Source organism: Eurosta solidaginis, chromosome 1, assembly GCF_040869045.1.
Source record: "Eurosta solidaginis isolate ZX-2024a chromosome 1, ASM4086904v1, whole genome shotgun sequence".
Classification (NCBI taxonomy): Eukaryota; Metazoa; Arthropoda; class Insecta; order Diptera; family Tephritidae; genus Eurosta; species Eurosta solidaginis.
Genome location: NC_090319.1, coordinates 380,664,771 through 380,682,271, shown reverse-complemented (window position 1 = coordinate 380,682,271; position 17,501 = coordinate 380,664,771). Strand labels below are relative to the sequence as shown.

The window sequence follows — 17,501 nt, the reverse complement described above, 5'->3', positions numbered from 1 at the left end:
AGGGTGGTCCTTATACACAACTACCTAGGCCAAAAATATCACATATCATTTTTGGTCTCAATTGAAAATGACGAAATGTTGTAGGCTAGGGGTCAGAGTTGAAATTTCTCTATAGGGACTCTAAAAATTAAAATTTAATGATTTGAGTTTGGATACCTAAAACAGATGACTGGCGATATCAGATTTTACTCTCAGTCTCGATTGGAAACGGTTATGGGATGTCGCAGTCAGATTACCCTACGGAGACCCAATATATTAAAATTTGAGCTTTAAGCTTCGCCAATCGGACCAAAATTTATATGTGATAGCTTTGGCCTATGCTTTACCGTTTGCAGGGTTGAGATTGGAATGCATCGTATATTAGGTTTATAAAGTCCACCCTATTATACCTATGTATTTAACAAATACTGTTTAAGTAGTTATTAAAACCTCTACAAAAAATGTCTCCAAAACTAAATTTGAATTTAACAAAATAATGGCACGCAAATTTCGTCTGCTCCAATTAAGCTCATTCATCAAAATCATAGCTCAAACAGTGCGCCGCATACAATTAATTACATAACTATTAAGGATGAGTAAGCCACAATTCGGTAGACAAATATATTTAACTACATAGTTCCATGCTCAAATTATTTTTAATACAATGATAAATGTTACGCTTGAGGACAACTCTGAAATAGCCAATTTTGATTACTTTCCTATACTCATAAGCAATCGCATAGTTACGTACCACATACATATATACATATGTATATACATAATAGGGGCGGCAGTGGTAACTATTATCTATATACATACATACGTGCATATATTTGTACAACATTAATTAACTTATAAACGAAAAGCAGGTCAACAGAATAAATACACAAAAAAAAACAAAAAAGAATATGAAACGAAGCGAAGTGGCTGGCTGGCAGGCAGACGAGAAGGCAAAGTTTCGTTTTGGAGGGCAATTTGTTGGTGATAGGGCAAAATCTAGTAGAGGCACTTTTTCGTATTAATGGCAACGACTCAAAATGTAACGAAAAACTAACAGATATAAATAGAAAGATAGTAAGGCTAATATATTTGTATATTAAAAGCCGGTATTTATATACTTATGCAAGCATATGAGGGAATATTCCTGTGTGGGTGTATGTTTCTGGGCGTTGCCATAAGTGACTAGCATGAAATCGCATTCCTTTTTGCCAAATGGTTGGCAAGTAACATAGAAACATATACAGTTTACCTGAATTCCAATATTAAATAATTGCTCTTCAGAGCGTTGAAGTCTGATGGCATTGCCATTGCTGTTTCCGTTTCTCCAACCAAATGGCTGAATATGTATCTGATATATCTTCCACGTATACCCAAAGAAAGACCAAATTTATTACAAGATTAGTTATTATATGAGTAGTTCTTTAGTCAGATGTTACTATCCTCGGTAGTACTAGCTGCTAGCAAATATTCTTTGGGCCTAACCAAGTACTCTACAACATAGAATTTAATGTAAAGAGTGATTCTTTTTTTTTCTATTTTAGTTTAATTGTTCTTATTTTTTAGCTGTTGACTGAACTTTCTTTAGTACCTGCACTGGTTTACCATTATTTGAACTGACAGATTTAATGTGATGATGTCCTATGCGGTGAATATGGTCTTCCGCTGCATTAACTTTTATATAGTTCCGAACTAGTCAAAATATAGCTACTATTAAAGTGGTTCCAATTTGATACTTTATGTCTATTTCTGAGCTAGAAATTTCTATCACTAGTTACTGCCTTCCCTACAGGCTGTTAAGCTAGTTTCTATTAATGTGTAGTTGATTTTATTTTCCATTTGTTTGCTCTTGCTGAATTTTAGTGAATTACATCAGAAATTGTAGTAAATTGAAAAAGTTGGTTTCTTCTACAGCAGGCGGTTAACATAAGCCTACAATCGAACAATTGACACAGTGGTGTGTTAGACTTAATTTGTTTGGCTAAAACAAAACTAATTGGGGATCATATAAAACATAACATTTTTATCAATTTAACTGTAGGGTAGTTTACTCCAACACGCTAATATTAGCTGCACTTCTACGTTGTATATATGAAGCGCTCATAGAAACATTTTTAACGAAATAATAATCATAAAAATAGCACTTTTGTTTCATAAAAAACCAACCAATTACGCGCAAACATACATATATGTACCACCTGTAAGGACAGATAAAGGTTTTTATGATGAAGAAACAAGCTCAAATGTATTCGACTGCAAAAACAGGCGCCCTTATAAACTCAAACTTCACTCTTTTATCATAAGCGGTTATATGTCCATAATTCTGCTATCACCAGCACTATGAATATCTTGGCTTAGCCAGCATAACACCAAATCCATTACAACAAAGACATCCGGTCGATATTATTTTTCGATGAAATCGTTTAAGCCTTTCCGAAAGATTTTGATTGTGTTTTTCCACGCTTTTTACTGCAGGGAAGATAGTTAATTAGATCTTAGAAAACTTTTATTGCTTGAGGTGGCTAGACACTTAACTATTCCACTCCATTCCTTCCTGTTACCCAAAGTCAAGCCATTAGTATAAAGGCTTCTGTTAATCTTCACCAATATATATTTTCTCACTTTCCCTTCTCCTTCTTCCCCTTTACAACTTTGACCTGAATTTCCATATCCATCTCCCAGTTTATCTCAATCACATTCTCCTTGCCTGTCATAATTTCCGCGCGTGTCTCAGCCTCCGTCCACATCCACATCTTCGTCTCGGTCACTATCCCTATTTCCGTTATTCTGGCTATTTTTATTCCTCTCATCTTCTTTAGTTATTTCCTCACCTCTGTTAATCAGTCTACGTTCTCATCACGTTTTTAATCGTTCCGCCCTTTCAGTAGTAATCTCCGTCTTTACCTAAATTTTTTTCTCAAGTACTTCACTCATGCCTTTAGAATTGCCTCCTAGGGAGGTGCTTTGAAGTAGGCAGTGCTGTATATTGCAGAAAAAATATACATTTAAGCACATAATAATAAAAACAAGTGGGAGGTATAACTTCGAGGAGACAGGGTTCAAGCTTCCTCTTCGATTCATGGTCAGTTACAAATATTTTTCTACGGATAGTAGAAATTACAGTTTTATGCCAAAACAGTTGGATATTTGCAGAGAAATTTTTCTATGGTAAAATAAACAACTGGTGGGGAGCGTTTCGAAAAAAATTGGCACTTTCATGGATTGTATGATGGACCTGTGGTATGGTAGGCAAGTAGTACACTTTCTCAAATTCACTTTTTCAAATTTCTTCGAAGATTGACTCGTAAAAATAACCGACACGCAATTCTAAAAATTTTCCCGACTACAATTACCTATTTTTTTTTTTAATCTTCAATGTATGCCAAGTAAAGTAAATTTCGTCTAAGTTAAACTGTTAATTGACATATCTTTTTTTACTCCAATTTTGATCAGCTAAGAGGCAATCTCCTTCCAGAACTTCTAAGTATCCACCAGAGAAAGTTCCGTAAAAATCCATTCAGTCGTTTCGGAGATTAGCCTATAAAACAAGAATTCTTAAGTTGGCCCAAGTGTCCTCTACTACACTCAAGTGATTATTATTATTATTATTACTAGGTCTGGAAGCACTGCGATCTTTGTGCAAGACCTTTCAGCCTAATTTTGTATCTGGAGGCTTTTGATGTATCTACGTACCTTCTCAGGCTTTTTACTTCATATCACATAGGGATTAAGAGTCCCACCACCTAGATTGGATAGTCTCTGCCTAGGCAGAGCGACGCATTCGCAGAGAATATGAGCCGGCGTTTCATCATCCAGCTCACAGAAACGACAAATTTAAGTTTTGGATAGATTTAACTTACTTGGGTGATATCGTAGATCGCAGGGTCCCGTATAGTACCCAGTGAGAGTTCTTAGGTCCTCCCTGCTTAGATTAATGAGTTACGCTGATACTTTCGTTGCCGGAAGTATAAACAATTTGGCCTGTTTTTGCCCTGGGCAGTCAATCCAGTGACGTCTGAATTGTTGAGTTTACCAGTTTCTTATAGTTTCCCTAGTGTGTGCTTTTGTAAGTCCACAAAAGGGCTCTCGACCGTAGAATGCTTCTATAGCACCCTGCTTTGCTAGGTAATCTGCATGTTCGTTACCTTCATGATGATGTCCGGGAATCCATCCCAACAAAACCTTGTTTTAGGCTCCCATGTCATTAAGAATTTCAGTGTATTCATGCACTAGCTTAGATGCAACTGTGTAGGATTGCAAGGCACGCAGGGCCGCCTGGCTGTCCGACATAATGTAGATGCTCTGCAATGTCGAGCCTCTCCGAAGACATTTTCTACTGCAGACTTCTATTGCGATATCTGCCTGTAGTACGGTGGGGTAGAATCCCATTGGTATCGATTTCTTGAAGTTCGGCCCATAGATGTCAGCTCCCGTTCTTGCGTCATCGAATTTTGATTCATCCGTGAACCAGACCTCTGAGTCAGGGTCGTTATAGCGATTCCCTGTTTCCCAGTGGGTCCTGTCCACAATGGACACTTCAGTGTTCCGTGAGATTCTGAGCTTAGGCGACATTAGGTCAGGCAGTTGTGGGTTTTCCTACGAATTTTCTTGTTACTTGCATATGCTCTATCATATTTCCTTTCTTCAACTCAGAAATATTTGGAAGTCTTAGTGCGCCTAGTGTTGCCTCTTTCTCTATCAGAATAGGGAAGGGAGGTATTCCCACTAATCACACTCAGGTGATACATTCAGTAATTTTAATATTTTGAAACACTGTACTCATTAAAGGCGGCATCATTTAACAAATATCGGCAAAAGACTTAATCACTCTGGCGGTTGAGTACTACAAATTAAGCAGCTGTCAGCCCACAACAGAATGCTAGGCTGCAAGCACGTATGGGCATGTGTTTGTATGTAAGATTACATATGTATATTAATCTACATGTATGTAGGTACACCACCCTACTATATGAATGTTAATGTTTAAGTAAGTAAATATTTAGCTGTGTGTTTTTCTGTGTGGTTTCTGCAACTAATTAATTATTTTAATTAAATTGAAATGAGTTAATGCCATGACGATATTATTAGGGCCCAATTATGCAAAACGTAATGAGTCATTCTTTTTTTCGTGTTCAACAAAACTTATAGAGTAGAAGAGCTTTCACTCCCTTTGTGATTGACAGTAAATTATATCATTATTTATTTCGAAACTGTACATTAGATTGGGTCCATTCTCTAAGAATTTGTTTTTCTTTAAAATAAAACTTGGTCAATTGACTTTCGACTTTTAGGACTAATATGCTATTATATAGATCCTGACATGCTATATATCTTCTGTTTATGTCATTTTGAGCTCTGAAGTCGTTTTTTATAATTAGATGAAGACAGATGCATACTATAAGGCCTACAATACGAGCCAGCGGATAAAACTACGCAAGGCTGACATCAGGGCTCAAAGGACATTAGAAGATATGTAGACCTTAACAAGATCAATATCACGACATATAAATTTTAAAAATTGTATATTAAGTAACAAAGTTATAATAAAAGTACAACTTTGGAGGTATGTAGATGAGGTAAAATGAAAAATGTGTTGAGAAGCTCTTCAACTATAATCTCTAAATTGAAAAAAATGTGTTTTGACCTATTGATGAATTGGAATCTGGAAAGTCAAATACTATCACGGCGTCTTACATAACTAGGCCATTAAAAAAAAAAACTGTACAATTAAATAATATCAACACATACACACAGCAAAAACCAGAAAGAACTTTATTATATTGAAATTTTCTCTTTCAGGATCTCATTCAACTGCAAGTTGTTTAACGAACGTCAGCAGTCGCCGCACAAACAGCTACCTAAATGATGCCCGAAATCGATCGTGACGCTGTTGCCGAAATGGTTAGCGGAGCGCATGCGCCTATATTTAGCACCGCCGCGCTGCTAGCCAAAGAGCAACATAAATACAAAACACACTCCCGCCTACAAGCCTCACTAGCCGAGCAAGAGCATTTCAATATGGCCGCGGTCAGTTCGTATGTATATCAGAGTCCTCTAACCATACCACCACATAGTCATCACACGCAGTACAACAATTTCACTATGAATAATAATACAATTGGTGCTTTAAATCATAATATGGCTGGACAACATTTAGGTACTAGTCATGGTTGTATTAGTCCGAGTAGCAAAGAGAAGTTAGCTAATATGTTAAAAGTGCGCGATGCTGAACAGCGCACGGCTAGCAACTTCCTACAGAAAACGTTGGAATCAACGCCACGTCCATCGCCTACTAGTTGCTACAGCAATGGTAGTGGTAATAGTAATGGCAGCGCGGTACACTTAGAACCCGGCAGCTTGTCAGCGCCACCTCTACATACACCGCTCTCACCACCACCACCACCTCCACCACGCGCTAAAACACCACATCCACGTCGTTTGGATAGTTCACCACAGCTAACACAAAAACCACCAGCAATACAAGTAGATGATCTCAAAACTGGCATTCCTCCTGAAAGCTGGCATCCGCATGTTTATGCACGTCCGCCCATACGTCCCACACCGCATGCTATAGCAGATATTCTGGGTTGGCGTTCTATGCCACACTCACCTGCGTGTCAGCAGCAGACTATAATTACCAACCAATGCACCACTTCTTCTTCGGTACAACGCGAATCAATGGACGAATCATCGAATTCATCATCGAACGCCGTCATGACGCTGCCGCCAGTGCCCGCCAAATCGCCTAAAAGTATACTTCGAAACTTTCAGCAACATATTGCACTGCAACCACAATCTCCACAACGTGAGCATGGTCACTTGCGTAGCACTTCAGTGAGTGAAGCTAGTGAGGACGATATAAATGGTAGCATTATTGATCAGCCCTTGAATCTTTGTGTACCGAAAAAGCCACGCGAAACTTATACGCCGCCACCAAACGTCAAGCAAACGCAAATACTTACAAAGGCTGGCAGCAGCAGTAGCAAGAAAGGTGAGTGTGAACATGTCCTAAGTATTTCAACATATTTTCATTTAAAATATATCACATAGGGACTGTGAGTCGAAAATAGGCAAAGTACGCATCATGTAATTTACGGATCCTACAAAACTCAAAAAAAATATTTTATTTCTTAAGAAACCAATGAAAAAAGGGTTGATCTGAGCAGTCGAAAGTGGAAGGAGTTTCGAAGAAAGCCCAAAACGTAAAAGAATGAGTTGGGTTTTACTATACCAATCGCTGTTACATCAGTAAGGCCCGTCGAATCCCATTCAAAAACTGCCATCCTAGGAGTAGCCTCATGCAGCTATAACAAGTTTTACTTCCCTTCTCCTTGCATGTATTGTGCCTAATACCGGTCCAAGAGATTTGAGTATATGATCATTGATCATGTTTGAAAAGATATAATTAAAACGGTCACAGGCGAAGTTTTCTAGTCTCGAGTATGCCTCTTAGAAATACCTCAATCTCTTTCTCGTCATGAATGGGAAGATATTTCTACTCTAGGCCTAAGTCCGGGGCCGACTATACAGGGGGCACCAAAGTGAGTAACAATCTCGACAATGATCATAGATATAAGGGAAGCCAACTGATTTAAGAAACGTACGTCCGTGGCAGTTCAGTGTAACGAACCGGCTTCTCATTGCGACACATTAATGGTACAGGTGGCAGTCTGGAGTGATGTACATATCGACTTACATTCATTCGCCTCTAACCATGTGCAAATACTGGCTTGTATCTGTATTTAACCAGAAATCTATATAATGCCCGATACGGAGATAAACTAGCTTAATCGTCTCTCTTTATTTCCATTGGTTGAAATATTAATACTGTTTGATGGGAGTACAAGGCGAAAGCATGGGAATTTCAACGAATAATTTTTGTCTGAATTGTGAGGACGAGAATGAGATATAAAGTGTTGAATGCTTCCTTTGCAGATGCCCCGTTCTGGTCAGGATATGTTTATAGTGTCTAAACAAGCATTTCATAGATTGTTGAGCGTGACTTCTTTCGGAGGATAGCTTACTCCTTTGTAACTCTGTAATTTTCAGACTAACTCCCGTTAATTTCGATACTAGCCGTGTTTTTTAACACGCGTATATCCGTTTACGCTTAAACTTTATATTTATATGTGTCTTTGTTTCACCCTCTACACTAATTCTATGTATTCTATGTGTGTCCACAATTCATCGCAACTGATTCAGCTATATGTTATACCCTATGGCCATCAGAGCGTTGCGTCTCCGCTTTTCGGTACACCCTGTTGCTGTAGATAGTTGTTTAACCACAGCCGCTAGATGGGTCTCCTAAGCATTATCTAAGCGAAGATAGGCGTTTTTTAACACGCGCAAACGAAACGTATACGCGCGTGTTAAAAAACACGGCTACTATCTTTGGAATAGCGCGGGACTATTACTGGATAGGTGCGGAATTGTGTTCGGATTATTTTGGGATCCTTTCGGGAGTATTTTGAGAAAAGGGCAGCCCTTGAATCATTTGGAACTTTTTTGGAACTATGAGCTGTTTTCGGATTAATTTCGAGTTTCGAGAATAATTCGAGGGCATTTCTTCTAGGATAGTTTCTTTTGAGAGAATAACGGCCCTATTTCCATCCTTCCCAAGATGATTTTCGAACTATCTGCGCGTCATTTCGGGACTAAATTTGAGACTTTTCGTGACTGTTTTGGTACTACACAAGCAGAACAGAAAAATTGGAGTAGCCATTTTTATCAAATTTCCTCAATTGAATTCCCCTTTTCTTTATTTTCGCTATTTTATGAAAAAAATTGTATTTTTGTAACTGAAACTATACAAAGCAATTTTAAAGACATTTTCGAAAAAAACGAAAATTCGAGAAGTTTTACGAAATTTCGAACTTTTTATTCTGAGTTCTCTGAATTGTATATACTCAGCTGCGCAGAGCTCACAGAGTATATTAATTTTGTTCGCATACGGTATTCCGTAATGGCATAAACTAATCGATATAGATATAGACTTCGGTATATCAAAATAATCTAGGCGAAAAAAAAATTCATTTAGCCATGTCCGTCCGTCCGTTAACACGATAACTTGAGTAAATTTTGAGGTATATTAATGAAAGTTCGTATGTAAGTTCCTGGGCACACATCTCAGATCGCTATTTAAAATGAACGAAATCGGTCTATAACCACGCCCACTTTTTCGATATCGAAAATTTCGAAAAACCGAAAAAGTGCGATAATTCATTACCAAAGACGGATAAAGCGATGAAACTTGGTAGATGGAAAAATTAGTAAAGAAGGTAATTTAAAAGTTTTTCAAGCTGTAATTTGGCAGCTGAGTATATAATATTCGGTTACACCCGAACTTAGTCAGTCAGTTCTGGCTTGGGCTTCAGACAGTAAACAAACAATTTTCATGTAAACACATACCACTACAAAAAATTTTGCGTGTGCGTTAGAAGCTCTGTCGTCGTCGTGTTTTCTAGAAATGCATTAAAACATTCAATACTCTATTGGCAGTTGTACTACAAATTAACAACATGATAATTTTTCTCGTACATACAATCATACTTAGTCGCTGTCATTTGCATACATGATTGAGATGGCAGAATATTATAACAGGTTTTATGTAACTCTTGTGACTTGCATCAATTCATATATAGATATGCATATAACCTAATAACCATATCCAGTTCTACTTAACTGAACTTTTAATAAATTTCTCACCTGATTTATAATTGTGAAAGTTTATTTTAATGACTCACAAATGAACATTCATCAGCAAACACTTGTTCACATTTTAACTTCAAAACTATTCAACCAACAAATAAAATTAATTAACTTAAGTCGTTTGTTTACTCAGAAGGTATTGAATTTTTATTTTATAATCATTGTTTTATAATATAATTGCTTTTCAACGCCGGTATGAATAGTGTGAAAAAAATGATTGCCGCTACTTGTTTAAAAAATCGGTAGCGTTAATAAAAACGAGTAGTACATATAAGAATTTCCGATAAATAAATTGCAGTTATATGCTAGGTTGTTTTACTGTCACTCTGGTTCTGTTTAATAGTTTATTTTAAATTTTATTTCTCACGACATAATATTTAGCAAATATTCACTAGTACATATGAAGTTATATGTAAATGAACTGAATATTGAAGCAAATGTGTATTCGTAAATGAGATAAATAAGCTTAATGGCTTGAGATCAGTGATGCCCACAGCTAAACAGTTGTTATTGTAGCGATAAAGACACTCCCCGAAGCACCAATAATTACAAGCCAAACTATCTTGGGAACGTTTTAATATGACCACATTGAAACTTCTAGGCCATCCCGGGTCGCCAGAGCCTAACCTGCTAAAGAAACACGATTCGCCAAGGGTAGGTGAGGTTGGCAATTGGGTTGGAGAATCTATACATTGCGCTGACAACCACTTGAAAGGTTTGCGATACACACCCTCTTGAGTCCCACAACCACACAGTCATATTTCGTATTACAACCACACAGTTTTATTTTATGGTGGTGTTGGTGCGCTAATGCCAATTGAGTGGTTCTGAAATAACCGTCGATAAGATGAGATTTTCTTATGCTCTTAAACATCACTTTCTCAAATTCCAACTCAAACCTTCTAGAAACTAAAAGTAATCAACATCAATAAAAGTCAGAAAGAGGGGCTTAATATGCGAACAGCTTCATTTATTAGAGGTAGTCGTATTGCGCTCATCAAATTATTTAAACTCCTCTTAATGCTCACAAGAACAAAATAAAGTTCACTGCTCTTCCACTACTGCCGTTGACAATCGAGTTGTTTGCTTGTAAAACACCGATTGCGTATCTCAAAGGCGGAATATAGTTTTAATTTTTTGTCTTTTATTCACTGTAATCTTCCTATGTCTGTGTAAAGCTCGTATATCACATAATTATATTTAATAAGTCCATAAATTTTCCGGAAAACTGTTCTCTCGAAACTTTAAGGACACGAATCGGAAAAAGGAGGACATATATTTTGGATTCCCGGCCACAAAGACAAATGCGGCAACGAAAAGGCTAATGAATTGGCAAATGAGGATGTGACCTTTAAAGCACATTTGGTAGATGACCCAATCAAATTGCATGAGATAGTAAGAATGCAGGAGTTGCGCACAATCAACCAAACAATCAAGGCGTGTAACCAAGCGCGGGAATGTAAAATGTTAAAGATCATTAGGATATTACTTACTTACTTACTTAATTGGCGCTTAACCGTCTAAACGGTAATGGCCGTCCAACAAAGCGCGCCAGTCGCTCCTTCGCTCCGCCAACCGGCGCCAATTGGTCACACCAAGGGAGTTTAAATCGTTTTCCACCTGGTCCTTCCAACGGAGTGGGGGCCGCCCTCTACCTCTGCTTCCATAGGCGGGTTCCGATAGAAACACTTTCTTGGCCGGAGTATCATCTTTCATTCGCATAACATGGCCTAGCCAGCGCAGCCGCTGCGTTTTAATTCGCTGGACTAAGTTGATGTCTGCGTATAGCTCGTACAGCTCATCATTAAATCTTCTTCGGTACTCGCCATCGCCAACGCGTAGAGGTCCATAAATCTTTCGAAGAACTTTTCTCTCGAACACTCCCAAAGCCGCTTCATCTGCTGTTGTCATGGTCCATGCTTCTGCCCCATATAGCAGGACGGGTACGATAAGTGACTTGTAGAGTATGATTTTCGTTCGCCGAGAGAGGACTTTACTTTTCAATTGCCTACCTAGTCCAAAGTAGCATTTATTGGCAAGATTGATTCTTCGCTGGATTTCAGTGCTGATGTTGTTGCTAATGTTGATGCTGGTTCCCAAATAAACGAAGTCTTTTACTATTTCGAAATTATGGCTGCCAACAGTAGCGTGGTTGCCAAGGCGCATATGCGCTGACTCTTTGCTCGATGACAGCAGGTACTTCGTTTTGTCCTCATTCACCATCAAACCCATCTTTACCGCTTCTTTTTCCAGCTTGGAGTAAGCAGAACTAATAGCGCGGGTGTTTAGGCCGATGATATCAATGTCATCAGCATATGCCAGTAATTGCACGCTTTTATAGTATATTGTTCCAGTGCGGTTAAGTTCTGCAGCTAGTATAATTTTCTCCAGCATCAAATTAAAGAAATCGCACGATAGGGGGTCACCCTGTCTGAAACCTCGTTTAGTTTCGAACGGCTCGGAGAGGTCCTTCCCAATTCTGACTGAGCTGATGGTGTTGCTTAACGTCATTTTGCACAGCCGTATAAGTTTTGCGGGGAAACCAAATTCAGACATAGCGGCATATAGGCAGCTCCTTTTCGTGCTGTCGAAGGCGGCTTTAAAGTCGACGAAGAGGTGATGTGTGTCGATTCTCTTTTCACGGGTTTTTTCCAAGATTTGGCGCATTGTGAAAATCTGGTCGATGGTAGATTTACCAGGTCTGAAGCCGCACTGATAAGGTCCAATCAGCCGGTTCACGGTGGGCTTCAATCTTTCGCACAATACACTTGAAAGGACCTTATATGCGATATTAAGAAGGCTGATTCCACGATAGTTGGTGCATTTTGCAGTATCCCCCTTCTTGTGGACTGGGCAAAGAACACTTAGATTCCAACCGTCGGGCATGCTTTCGTCCGCCCATATTTTGCTAAGAAGCTGCTGCATGCGCCTTACCAACTCCTCGCCGCCGAACTTGAATAGCTCCGCAGGCAATCCATCAGCGCCCACGGCCTTGTTGTTTTTCAATCTGGTTATTGCTATTCTAACTTCGTCATAATCGGGCGGGGGGACATATATTCCATCATCATCGATTGCGGGATCGGGTTCTTCATCTCTGCGCGGTGAATTGCTGCCTCCATTTAGGAGAGCAGAGAAGTGTTCCCTCCATAATCTAAGCACTCTCTGGACATCAGTTACAAGGTCGCCGTTTTCATTCCTACAGGAGTTTGCCCCGGTCTTAAAACCTTCCATCTGTCGCCGTATTTTTTGGTAGAATTTTCGGGCGTTATTCCTGGTGGCTAGCAGCTCAAGCTCCTCGCACTCACGCCTTTCTGCTTCTGCTTTTTTCTTCCTTTCTTTTGCAGTACAACAGCTATATTTGGCCACTCTGGTAGACGTTTTAAAAGCCTCTTTTCTGCTGCCTTGCCTCGTCCATCGCTTTTCCCGTATAGCTGTGATGTCAGAATTTGCCTTATCGGGGACATCAGCTAGTTGACTAGAACATGAACTAGGTAGCGATGCAGCGAAGCAGTTCGGATATTTTGGGTACATACCCTCACATCATTTTTCCGAAGCCTATGGTTACAGTTTTTCATTAGTCTCTACCATCCTGTTGTAGTGAGCCCCAAACGGAGTGTATAATGCGGTACAGAGATTGGGTTATTCTCGCCTTTTACAACAGACATGCCCTTAACCCTATGTGGAAAGTATGTTCTCGCAGGGTTCAAAAATGTTTCAGAAGCTACGATATTTCAAAACAGACGTCACAGCTATGTGGACATTTTTGGTTTTTTTTTTTTTTTTTGATGGCGAATCTACTAAGAACGAAATTGTTCTCCCCTTACAAATAACTTCCTTACAATCTATCTGCATACCAGTACATAAATATCAATTATTCACATCGGTACTTTAATTCAGTTGTTGAAGAAATAAAGAAAAATATTTCGCCTTAGAGAAATTAAGCAGACAATTTTCTGTGATTTCTTGGAAACCCACCCACCACCAGAAATTTATAGCTTTTCGCCTCGAATACAAAATTCATGCGCCTTCATGGATGTCATTAAAATTATCATCAGCGTTGGAAAATTATAAAGTGAACTATAATGACCTCCAGAAGCAAGCATTATAACAACAACAACAAAAAATACTTTCCGCACGTTCATTAATATTATTGTCACATGTGCCAACTACACTTAACTACCCACCAATATGCCAACGGGGAATGTAAGTCTCCCGCCCTGCTATGAGTGCATTCGCCACAGTTTGATGGCGAATTATGCTTGAGGATGTAAATGCCGGCTGTTTCATGGTGTTGTGAAAATATTTTTATGATGCGTTAAACGCAATGTTGATGGAAATTCTGCAAATAATCGATGTTAATGACAATAAAAGATGAACAACAATAACAACAACAAATAAGTACTCGTTCATTGTAAATTGCCAACAATCGTACATAACAAACAACAATAAAATTTACAACATTTATTGTGAACTATAAAATTGTGATGCATGCGAGTTTTATTAACTGAAACAACAATAATAACAATAAACAAGTTGCAGATACATAAAGCAACTCTTAAGTGGCCATTGAATATGGAGAAAGTGGGCAAAGTTAAATAAATAATTGCTCGCAGTTGTTGTTGTGGAATGAAAAAGGAAATGAAGGCAAAGGTCGCATTGAGGAAATGAAACTAATAATTAAATCGCTTGGGGGCAATATCCTCTTCTAATTGCGAATGTAAAAATCCTTGAGTAACAATACTTGAATGAATAAAATACACGGTACATATCTCTTGATAACAGTGGGATATTCCTGGGGTCGTTCATTGCCACCAAAATTGTTGAAAGCAAGCCTCTCGAACGCGTTCCTACTATGCAAGATCTTCTTTTCCATAACAGGTTAAGGGGTCTAGAATATACTCGCTGTGACCAAAATGCAAATCTACCACTACCCTACCAATACAAAGGCCACAATCCTGGGATAAGTTCTTGTTTTTTCAGATGATGTCAATGGCAAACGTTGAAAGGAATATGATTTGAGAGCATGTATTTGAAATTTTCGGAGCTGGTTGATGCCGTCGTGAACGTTAGGACTAACAAAAGCTTCATACGGGAGACGTGAAAGATGGGGCAAAGCGATAGGGCAATATGACCACGCTGCGACGTCTACAGCAGTGACCAGGTGAGAACCGGAAATGGGAGCTACGGTGGTGGGTTTAGGTATGTTCATTTAACTGAAGGGGTGCTAGCGCAAATTGCCTACCTTTCTTTCTTGTCTTTTTTCTATGCGAAGCTATGGCAACCACAAAATCCTCATGGAAGGAGGGATTTGGATGGCCTAGAAGGTGCAACGTGGTAATTGCAAATCGTTCCCGAAATAGTCGGTATTGTTCCTTAATGGTACTGTTTTCCTGAACGAAACTGAAAGCTTCCCAAAACCTTCGGGGAGTCTCCTTATCGCTGCAAGAAGAAGAAAGAAAAGCAACCCACCGAAATACGAAGTGTCAATGGTCTGTAGTCAGATATAATACCTTTCAACGAGTTGAAGTAGATCGATTTCCCACGACACACCGAGCGCGTCGTAGGCAGTTGATGATGACTCTACTTGGACGCCACACCAGTTTTCTAGGAGCAATCTTCGACCTGGCGATTTTCACTTACTCCATTCCGCTGCTGAGTACACCATAGTTTTCCACTGAGTCTTAAAATGTTGATGTAGCGAAGAGAAATATTGCGTTGTATCGCAAAAAAGTACGCTGTCTACAGAGCCACTGTGCGCATAGTTGGAGCAACGCGCGTTGTTGTGAGCATTTTCATGATGCGAAGAGATAAAAGACTGACGCCTGTCTAACTCCAATAATGATATGCATATGCTCCGCTACCCTAATATGCATTAAAAAAACAAGACGGGGGCAAAGAGTTGGCAAAGGACAGAAAGGACCATCTCACACAATGATTTTACTAGACTTTAAAGCAGCTTTGCGGTGGGACACACAAGAGGTCAACACTTTATCTCTCCTGTTGCTCCCAATGACTGCTAGGAAGGGATGGCCGAAATATTTTTTAGTGTCCGTTCTTCCCGTGCTGAAGTATCCCGCGTCAGCATCAAAGATGAAATTGTGCCTTTCGATGTTTGTCCAAAAATCTTGTGGGCATAAGTTAAGCAAACAAATTGGTGAAAGGGCCCGGTTCAAATCTCCTTGAAATTATATTCGTCCCAAATTATTACTACCATATTATGATATCATATGTTTTGTTACTTTATTTTATGTTATAGTATGTGTTTATGGTGTATTATGTTATGTTATTTTACGTAATGGTATCTTATTTTATGTTATGTTTTGTTTTGCCCTGTTATGTTAATTAATGTTATTTAAGCTTATTTTTTATTATGTTATACTATGTTCTGTTGTGTTATCATAATTATGTTGAGTCGTTTTCTTAACTAGTTTTTTGTTATAATAATTTTACTTTACTGTGTTATGCAATATTGTGCTATAACTCGTTAAGCTGTGGTGCGTTACTTTATATATGTATGTATGTATGGAAATCTTACTTTCCTGTGCTGTGTTATATGTGTAATTATGAGTTATGTTATGAAAAGCTATGTTAGGTAGTTTGCTTTAAGTTAATTAATAAATTAAGTTATTATCTGTTACGACACGTTATGTTATGCCAAGTAGTGTTTTTACATATCACATAATTTCTTTAATGTCATGTTATGTTATGTAATGTTATGTTATGGTGTGCTATTCTATGTTATGTTATGCTATGATAAGTTTGCCATGTAATGTTATTTTCAGCTATTTAATATTATATTATACTACATAAAGTTATGTCATGTTCTTTTACATTATGCTTTCATGCTATATTGCTATGTTACTTTATGTTTGTGGTACTATTACTTTTAAAGTCAAGGAGAAAATTCCCCAGAAAATTAGAAATTTTCACATATTCAAATATTTACCACTTTTTCCCCAACAAATTGCAATGCAAATATCCAATCATTCATCCATCATTTAAATAGTTTACTCAAATGAATTGCTTCCGCTGCACCAAATTCAACATATTCGTTAATTTATTAATAAATATATGACGAGGCGAAAGAAATCATAAAATTCATTAATACAATATTCATAAAATTAGCATTAACATTTTGGCGACATTGATTGTTATTTCCAGCATTACGATTCAGCGATTCATGCATATTTTCACTTGTTTATTCACAATAAAACTTTTGTTTTGTGTTTTTTTTTATTTGTTTTTGTTTTTCATTTCATTTATATGGCATTAAGTTGCTAGATTGCCAAAAGCTTTTTATCGCCATAAAATTAATTGATTTAACAATTTGCATTGTATGCCGTCACACGCTTTTGTTGTTTTACTGCTATATAATGCTCTTGCTATTGTTTCCTTTTTCGTTTTTGTTTTGATTGAGTTCATGCTGCTCGTGTTGTACTGCATGCAACTTTGATTATTTTATTGTTGTTGCTATATATTCTTGTTGTCGCCGCGTGTCCGGCATTACGGTCGATTGCAATTTAGTATATCGAAGTGATTTTATTTGCATTTCATTTTTCATTTGTGGCAGCAATTCACCCATCATATACCCACACTTACTCACTCACTCAATCAGCCGCATTGGTTTTGTTTGCACGACTCGCAGTTGATAAAATTCACCTCTGCGCTTTGGCGCCAATTCAATTGAATGAGCGCCATGCACCCCCTTTATTCCGCTTTCTCCCTCATGTATCAATGATTTTTTGTCTTTAGATGTATTGTTGCTCTATAAATCGATTGCAATCATTGCTGGGTAATTGTTTTGGTATTTGCGGTGA

The 17,501-nt window shown here is 38.2% G+C and overlaps 1 protein-coding gene across 15 annotated transcripts in view; it reads left to right on the top strand.

Annotated features, from left to right (window-relative positions):
• The window catches only part of NK7.1, a 231,008-nt gene that overhangs the window by 125,226 nt on the left and 88,281 nt on the right, over positions 1 to 17,501 (top strand). For all 15 annotated transcript variants that reach the window (XM_067763242.1, XM_067763236.1, XM_067763241.1 and 12 more), the window contains one exon: positions 5,776 to 6,967. In XM_067763242.1, coding sequence (XP_067619343.1) covers positions 5,839 to 6,967 — 1,129 coding nt within the window. In that variant the 5' untranslated portion in view covers positions 5,776 to 5,838. The remainder of the gene's footprint in view (positions 1 to 5,775; positions 6,968 to 17,501) is intronic.